The sequence below is a fragment of the Mycothermus thermophilus genome, assembly GCF_041956435.1.
Source record: "Mycothermus thermophilus strain CBS 625.91 unplaced genomic scaffold VTJ04scaffold_5, whole genome shotgun sequence".
Lineage (NCBI taxonomy): Eukaryota > Fungi > Ascomycota > Sordariomycetes > Sordariales > Chaetomiaceae > Mycothermus > Mycothermus thermophilus.
Window position 1 is genome coordinate 847,992 of NW_027191431.1, and position 8,143 is coordinate 856,134.

General features: G+C 54.6%; 3 protein-coding genes across 3 annotated transcripts in view; all 3 read left to right on the top strand.

The window, feature by feature from the left end:
• Positions 1-809, top strand: part of VTJ04DRAFT_7342 (uncharacterized protein) — a gene marked incomplete at both ends in the record, with an annotated part of 1,941 nt that extends 1,132 nt beyond the window's left edge. Inside the window, 2 exons of the mRNA XM_069365659.1 lie at positions 56-139; positions 215-809. Of these exons, the coding sequence (XP_069216671.1) occupies positions 56-139; positions 215-809 (679 nt within the window). The remainder of the gene's footprint in view (positions 1-55; positions 140-214) is intronic.
• A 2,691-nt stretch (positions 810-3,500) lies between these two features.
• Positions 3,501-5,902, top strand: VTJ04DRAFT_7343 (uncharacterized protein; the record flags this gene model as incomplete). Its single annotated transcript, XM_069365660.1, has 2 exons — positions 3,501-3,691; positions 3,760-5,902. 2 exons carry the CDS (start codon positions 3,501-3,503, stop codon positions 5,900-5,902), a joined length of 2,334 nt encoding a protein of 777 aa, XP_069216672.1.
• Positions 5,903-6,655: 753 nt separating this feature from the next.
• VTJ04DRAFT_7344 (uncharacterized protein) lies at positions 6,656-7,583 on the top strand (the record flags this gene model as incomplete). The annotated part of the gene is made up of 2 exons (XM_069365661.1): positions 6,656-7,408; positions 7,467-7,583. The coding sequence occupies 2 exons, from the start codon at positions 6,656-6,658 to the stop codon at positions 7,581-7,583; spliced, it is 870 nt and encodes a 289-aa protein (XP_069216673.1).
• Between the last annotated feature and the right edge of the window lie 560 nt (positions 7,584-8,143).

The following is an 8,143-nucleotide window of genomic DNA, read 5'->3' on the forward strand; positions in this document are numbered from 1 at the left end:
GGGGGGTGGGTCTCCTTCGTGTGCTCGGGTATGGGGAGGTTGACTTCTCGGCCAGCGGTGGTCGGCATCTCGGCGGCACCATCAATGGCAGGGATATCAAGACTTGGGAGCAACTTTCCGTCTCGCTGTGCTGCAATCCGTCCCGTGGCTTGGCTCTGCTCATGGAGACTCTCTGGTGGCTCTGAGCACCCCTCGCCACCAAAATTAACCCCAGCGGGGGCTGGAGCGAGGCCGTCACTCTGGCCGACACGCGGGACATCGCTGCACCGGGAGAGTCCTATCTCGGGATCTATGTCCCAACCGTCGACCCCAAGTGGCATTGGCACGTCGCACACACGCTGCCTGACTCGCTGAAAGATATGCTCGCCTCACCAGGCGTGCTCGGGGACGGTGGACGGCTATCAGGCCTGACAAAGGACGGGTGGTACACTGTGACCGCGTCCCGGGACGGCGGCGAACTCGGGTTCAACTTGTCACGTGCCGAGGAGGAGGAGGAGTTGAATGGAACCGGCGCGGTGGCCTTGCGCAAGGTCACGCCACAGGTGACCGAAATTCTTCACCGGTTCATGGAAGCCTCCGGTGCGGTGTTGGCACCCGTGGCTCTGGCGGCGAAGCCGCTTCCCAAGGATGTCAGGAGATGTTGTATTAGGCATCGCGTCGTAAATCCTGACGAGTTGTACGAGATTCTCTCGGGTGGCGCGTACAAGTTGTGGCTCCAGGTGGACAAGAGGAGTGACGAAGAGAAAGAGTCGGGAGATCCGTATGCATCAGTGGATGATGAGGATTACGACTCAGACCCTGAGTGGTAGTTAAGAAACCATATGTGCGTAAGCTAATACGTATTGTGGATTGTATTTTTCCTGGGCCACTTAAGGTACAATACTATAGAGGCATTCATGCCGTTTTACCAGGAGACACAAAAAGGGAAAGAAAAAGAGAAAGAAAAAGAGAAAGAAATGAAGAAAGGAAGAAGGAAAAAACAAAGAAAAGAAAAACAAAAAAGAAAATAGGAAGGAAAATGGGAAAGAAAATGGGAAGGGAAAGGGGGGCAAACATGAAAAAAGGAAGGATCGAAAAAGGAGGGAGAAGTGTACGAGCAAATAAGTATATTACAAAGAGGAAGAGAGGGACAGTGGGTAGACGTTAAGCAACCAAAACAATGAGACTAAGATCCATTATTGTCTTAGTTGTGTAATTAGGCACCTGAGCAAGGAAGTTACGGGACACAAGAAATATATGTACCAACACAACTCTCCCTGATCTTACATCTTGACTGGCCACTGGTGACGGGGCCGACTGAGCCGATCTCAGTCACTGAAACTAACCCTGAAAATCGCCAAATGCCAGCATCTCAGCCTTCCCCAGCCACTGGCTGGAACAAGCTTCAACCGGAAATCCGGCAGCTGATCTTCCGACAGACTTGGAGGCCCAGATCAATATCAACAGTTTTGTAAGATGATTCAGCATTAATTACACAGTGGGTAAGCAATATCAATAATTACAGCATCTCAATTCATTAGAAGTTATTACCTGATAAGCAATCAACTGTCTTATGGCTTCATTGTTAACCCGTTCCCCAGCATCAACATGCCCGTTGGATGTTAATCAAACCGCCGAGAACCCTACATATCAATCAAGACTTCAGAGCATACAGCCTCCGTTATTACAGACCACTCGGAAACAACAGAGTAACATATATCAATCCATGTCTCAACGTTTTTTCTGGAACAACTTCGATTCTGATGATCAGCACGAATCCATCGACTTTGATGCGGGGCTGTTGCGCTGAACCCCCTCTTCCCCCCAGTGATCTTCATCCGTCTTTCCTCGAGGCCGTCTCACTTGTTCAAAAGGTTATTTACTACGGGATTACGCCTCTCCACGTAGATCCCCACAACCTTATCAGGATCTTTCCGAGTCTCCGCTCTTGAGACCTAGAATCCCCGAAATTCAGACGTCAGAGGTGAAGAGATGGTGCCGCATATGCCTTGACCCTGACTGCAATGAGCCAGTCTTCCTATTCTGCTTGGACCCTACGCAGTTTCAGAGCCAAGATTGCACGGTCCGTCTGGATCCCGACTCCCTTGAAGTTTACGGGACGAACTCGGCGATGAAGGTCCATGTGGTAGACTACGACAAGTACATTCGGGCGAGGCGCCGCAAGCGCATGGCCCGTAGGTCATGTATGGAAGTACAGCTACTCCTCAGGACTAATGGGAGCAGAAACCCAGCCTCTGGCCGGTAGACCCTACGCTCAGCCACCTTGGAGGTCGACCAGAAACTGCAGTTGCTATGGCCTCATGTGATGTCATTGAGAGAGCTACTTCATGGCTCCCGAGTGAGCCTGTCCAGGAGATATGAGCACCTCCTCAATCAGGAAATCATGACTCGGATTGCGCTAGAAGAGGGTATCCCTGGGAGGAAACTAGAGCAAAAGAGGTGTGCGCTTGCTGTGATGGAGTAGGCCTGAAATACGACGTGGCGACGACGATAACCGGAACGTATTTCCCATCATAATTTATAATCACCTTTCTTCTTTACCCTATTCTCTCTCTTTTTATCTATTCCTATCTATTTCTCCTTTTCATTCTTTCTTTCTTTCTTTCTTTCCTTTCTTTCCTTTTATGTTTGTTAATACCATTCACGGGGCATATACCATGTCTACCATATATGGATTATGGTGGGGAAGACCCCCGTCCTGACTCAGGTTCAGAGGAAGATACTGGGGCGGCCTTTTCATCAGGCAGAGTCCTATGACGAGTTTGAGACCAATCTCAACAACATGCATGAGACAAAACTAAAAGATAATAACACTGCGCTCTTCTTCGAGGAGTGGTGCGAGACCATAACTTTCCTTCTGCATCTTGCCCGATACTAGCTGCCGAGATGTACCAGCACTACTGCATAGAATCTCAGGAATGTTCTTCCAGAACATCATGCCGCTTCGATTGTTTGGCTTTCCCGAACGCCATCCCCGCTTTCATTAGATCTTAGGTAGCATCGGATCTTGCCTCCGTAACTCAACGCGGGAACAGGATAATATCAAGCGCGCAAGAACCTGGTATCTGGGTATCTAAGTGGTCGGACGAGGATCGACTGGATAAATTGCCGCTTTCTCGAACTATAGTATTCTCCGTATACAATTGCCGCGATCCACACCGAGTTGCGGACCGCCTCCCGACATCCCCGTCCCGTCTGCAGGAACGTGCTAAGGTGAGCGGGGAACAACGGTCAAGCGAAAAGATACACCTCAAGCGCCCCAATAGACTACACACTCGCGGCAGCTGCCGTGTTCGATCACGGAACGACAGTGAATCTCCGAGAGACGATGGTGCGACCATTCGCGCGCTTCATCCGATGGTGGGACGTTAGTATGGTGAACAGTGACTATCCTCCGAGAGAACCGCCGTGATGGGGAGGATATAAGAGCCCAAAAACGAGCCACGGCGTGTCAACAGAGTTCGGGTTCTCTGGACCGCTCGCCCTGTCACTCGTTCGCAATGACCAGGCTGACCAACATCGGAGTCCTCACGGCCTATGCGGCCGGCGCTCTCGCCGGGGTCCTCCCCGACTGCGGCAAGCCGCCTCTGAGCCTCAACAAGATCTGCGACCAGAATGCGAGCCCGCGGGAGCGCGCTGAGGCGCTCGTGGCAGCTATGACGGTTGAAGAGAAGCTGGCCAACCTTGTCAGGTAAGGGGTTTGACTGGTAACACCAGCGTCCAGTCTGCATCTGCTCCGGACTAACACAAAATCATTAGCAAAGCCGCTGGCGTCCCCCGTCTGGGCTTCCCTGCGTACAACTGGTGGTCTGAGGCCCTACATGGCGTCGCCGGTGCCCCTGGCATCTCATTCGCCCCCCCCTTCGACTATGCCACTTCATTCCCCATGCCCTTGATGATGGCGGCGGCCTTCGACGACGATCTCATCGAGAAGATTGCCGTCGTCATTGGCAACGAGTCCAGGGCGTTTGGTAACAACGACCGTTCTGGCATCGACTACTGGACCCCCGATGTCAACCCGTACAGGGACCCGCGTTGGGGCCGTGGATCTGAGACGCCGGGTGAGGATGTCCTCGTCATCAAGAGATACACCAAGCACCTGCTGCGTGGCTTGGAGGGGACTAGCAAGACGCGCCGCATCATCGCCACCTGCAAGCACTATGCCGGCTACGACCTCGAGTCGTGGCAGGGAACGACCCGCCATGACTTTGACGCGCGCATCACGCCCCAGGAGCTTGCCGAGTACTACATGCAGCCGTTCCAGCAGTGCGCTCGCGACTCCAAGGTCGGCAGCATCATGTGCTCTTACAACCGGGTGAACGGAGTCCCGGCCTGCGCTTCGGACTACCTCCTCAACAAGGTCCTGAGGGAGCACTGGAACTGGACTGAGAGCAACAACTACATCACCAGCGACTGCGAGGCCGTTGCCGACGTCTCCCTCAACCACAAGTATGCTCCGACCCTGGCCGCTGGCACTGCGATGTGTTTCAACAACGGCATGGACTTGAGCTGCGAGTATGAAGGGTCGTCCGATATTCCGGGCGCATGGAACAGCGGAGCCCTCAACGAGACCATCGTTGACCGGGCGCTCGTCCGCCTCTTCCAGGGCCTCGTCCACGGTGGTTACTTCGACGGCCCTACGAACGAGTGGGCATCCCTTGGCCGTGCTGACGTCGACACCCCGTACGCTCGTCAGCTGGCTCTGCAGTCGGCCATTGACGGCCTTGTGCTGCTCAAGAACGACCGCAACACCCTGCCCTTACCTCTCAGGAAGGGCTCCAAGGTGGCCATGATCGGCTTCTGGGCCGACGACGGGCCGAAGCTCAAGGGCATCTACAGCGGCCCTTCGCCCTTCATCCACACCCCTGTCTGGGCTGCCCGTGAAGCCGGCTACGAGGTCGCCGTTGCTCCTGGCCCCATTCTGCAGACGAATGCTGCCCAGGACAACTGGACTGAGGCTGCCCTCGCTGCGGCGAAGAAGTCTGATTACATCCTCTACTTCGGTGGCATCGATACGAATGCTGTCAACGAGGGTGTTGACCGGCTCACCATCGCTTGGCCCGAGGCCCAGCTGACTCTCATCAACAAGCTTGCCGCCTTGCGCAAGCCGCTCGTCATCATCCAGCTTGGCGACCAGCTTGACAACACCCCTCTGCTCAAGCTCCAGGGCGCCCCGTCGATTCTCTGGGCCAACTGGCCGGGTCAGGACGGCGGTCCGGCCATCATCTCCGTTATCAACGGCACTCACGCTCCCGCGGGTCGTCTCCCTGTGACCCAATACCCGGCCAACTACACCGAGATCGTCCCCATGACCGACATGAACCTCCGTCCAAACCCGAGCACCGGCAACCCTGGCCGGACCTACAAGTGGTACCCGCACGCCGTCCAGCCGTTTGGCACTGGCCTGCACTACACCACTTTCGACGCTCGCTTCGACCGTCCGCTGCCAGCCCCTGGAAAGCCGGGTACGCCGGGCATGAAGCCGGTCGTCCTGAAGCTCAACATCCAATCCCTCCTCGCGGATTGCAAGAACACTTACAAGGATACTTGCGCCCTTCCCCCGCTCGAGGTGCAAGTCACCAACCGCGGGCCGCGCCACACCTCGGATTACGTCGCCTTGGTCTTCATTACCGAAACCCCAGGCCCCAAGCCTCACCCTCTCAAGAGCCTGGCCACATATGGCAGGCTGAGAAACATCAAGCCGGGTCGCACCGAGCGGGCCAAGCTCGAATGGACTGTGGCTTCGCTGGCGAGGCACGACAAGGATGGCAACTCGATCTTGTACCCAGGTCGTTACACTCTGGTTCTGGATGTGCCACAGAAGGATGAGGTCGTTGTGGAGTTGAGCGGCAAGGAAGAGGTGCTGGACGTCTGGCCTGTTGACCCCAACCTCAAGAACTGAGGGCAATAACGGCAGTGGGGTACGGGGATGATGTAACGGATGATGTAAATAATAGGTAGTCGAGTTCTTGCTTGTGCTCATGTTAGCAGCTTGAAATATTATGAACGTCTATGAACCTCACTGTACGTGTTATGAGATCCTAGATGGCAAATGTATTCGGCATGTTCCGGCTAAATGAGCGTCGAAGCTGATTCGGGCGCATCCTGAAGGATCCAGGGACGGAAAGTCCAGAAGCGGAGCTTCCCGCTAGCCTAATAGCTAGCTATAGGCTTCGTCAGATTCGATATATGCCAAACGCGCTTCAATATTGCTAACTCCCTGGTGCGGCACCTGACTGAGGCGGGACGGCAATATCAACATAGACCCATGTGTCTTTCAATGTCGACCATCTCGTGATGACAAGACGATGAGGCGTACTCCTGACAACAGCCGCGCGAATTGATTGCTCAAGGCGAGAGCTGAACAAGTGCCGATGTGAGGAAATCTGGGGTAAAGAATCTGGGGTAACGGGAAAAGACCTAGGATCTTGCCTCCATTAAAGGTGATGATCCGATTCGCGCGCCTGTCGTATCGAAGCTTGGAGAAGAGGAGACGCGGTCGGTAGAAGCGGCAAGAGACATCGGATACCGGTGTTCTTCAGAGTATAAAGCCAACGACGAGACCGTCTTGGTTTGCCCCTGAGTCCTCAGAGCATCCGTGTTCCACACCGGCCTTGACCAACAGCTTGACGCAGTGTCTTCAAACACCGGCATCATGTTCTCTAGGCGCCCCTCGTTGCTGAGCACCCTGCTGCTCGCGCTGACATGGCTCAGCACCTTCGTGCTCGCGGCCCCGTCGGCGGGCTGCGGCAAGAACCCGACCCTCCGCAGCCAGGCTTACACCATCAACGTCCAAGGCCGCAACCGCTACTACACCCTCCGCGTGCCCAACAACTACAACAAGGACACCCCGTACAAGATCATCTTCCTCTGGCACCCGCGCGGCGGCAGCATGCAGAAGATCGTCAATGGCGAGGACCCCAACCGCGGCGGCATCCTGCCCTACCACGGTCTGCTTCCCTTCGCCAACGAGACCGCCATCTTTGTCGTTCCTGAGGGCCAGAACCAGGGCTGGGCCAACATGAACAACGAGGACACGGCCTTCTTCGACCGTCTCGTCGAGACCATCGAGAACGACCTCTGCGTCGAGACCAGCCTCCGCTTCTCTACCGGCTTCAGCTGGGGCGGTGGCATGTCCTTCGCTCTTGCTTGCGCTCGCCCTCAGCAAATCCGTGCTATTGCTGTCATCTCTGGCGGTCTTCTCAGCGGTTGCCAGGGCGGTACTCAGCCTGTTGCGTACTACGGCCAGCACGGTACTTCCGACTCGGTTCTCAATGTTCAGATGGGTCGGCAGCTCCGCGACCAGTTCGTCCGCAACAACGGCTGCCAGCGTCTTGCCTACGAGCCTCAGCCCAACGGCGGCCGCTCCGTCAAAACGGAGTACCAGGGCTGCCTCCCTGACTATCCCGTAAGTACCCCTACCTCCAAACACGCTGTCGATGACGTGGTTTTGACAAAACGGGAAGGTTCAATGGGTGATCCACAACGGAGACCACAATCCCTCGCAGGTTGATCAGGGCTCGTCGACGCCGTTTGCGCCGGGCAACACTTGGGAGTTCTTCTCGCGCTTCTCCCCGAAATAAACATGAAGAGTAGGGTTAGGGTTAGGGGTGGAGATGTCGCTGGTGGCGGAGACGGAGATGAAATCAAAAGGGGGACGAGTCAACAACCACATAAGATCGTCTCTGTGGTGTGATAGACGTATGGGAATGTACAACAGAGATCATTGAAAAAGACTCTTGCCCTCATGGTGCTGATCTTCCCCGAGCTGCGATGTTAGTAACCCTAACCCGCGACCCCTGAACCCCTGAATCCAGCGTCAACAATGCTCCTGTTCAAACAGCGACGAGAATGGCTCAACCACGACCAAAACTGTCTTGGATGTGGTCAGTGTCCTATGCTATTCGTGAGAATAAATTTTAAGGTCATGAGTGGCGAGAATCATGGGCGATTTGATGTCCCTTTTCGGAGGCGTCGGCCTTGAGGTTGTCTACCTCCAAGACTCCAACAACCAAACTCCGAGAAAGCGAAAGAAAAACACAAAAGAGAAAGAAAAGAAAAGGAGAAAAAAATAAAAAAAAATAAAAAGGAAAAAGGAAAAAGGAAAAGGAAAAAGAGAAAGAAAAAGAAGAAAAGATTATTA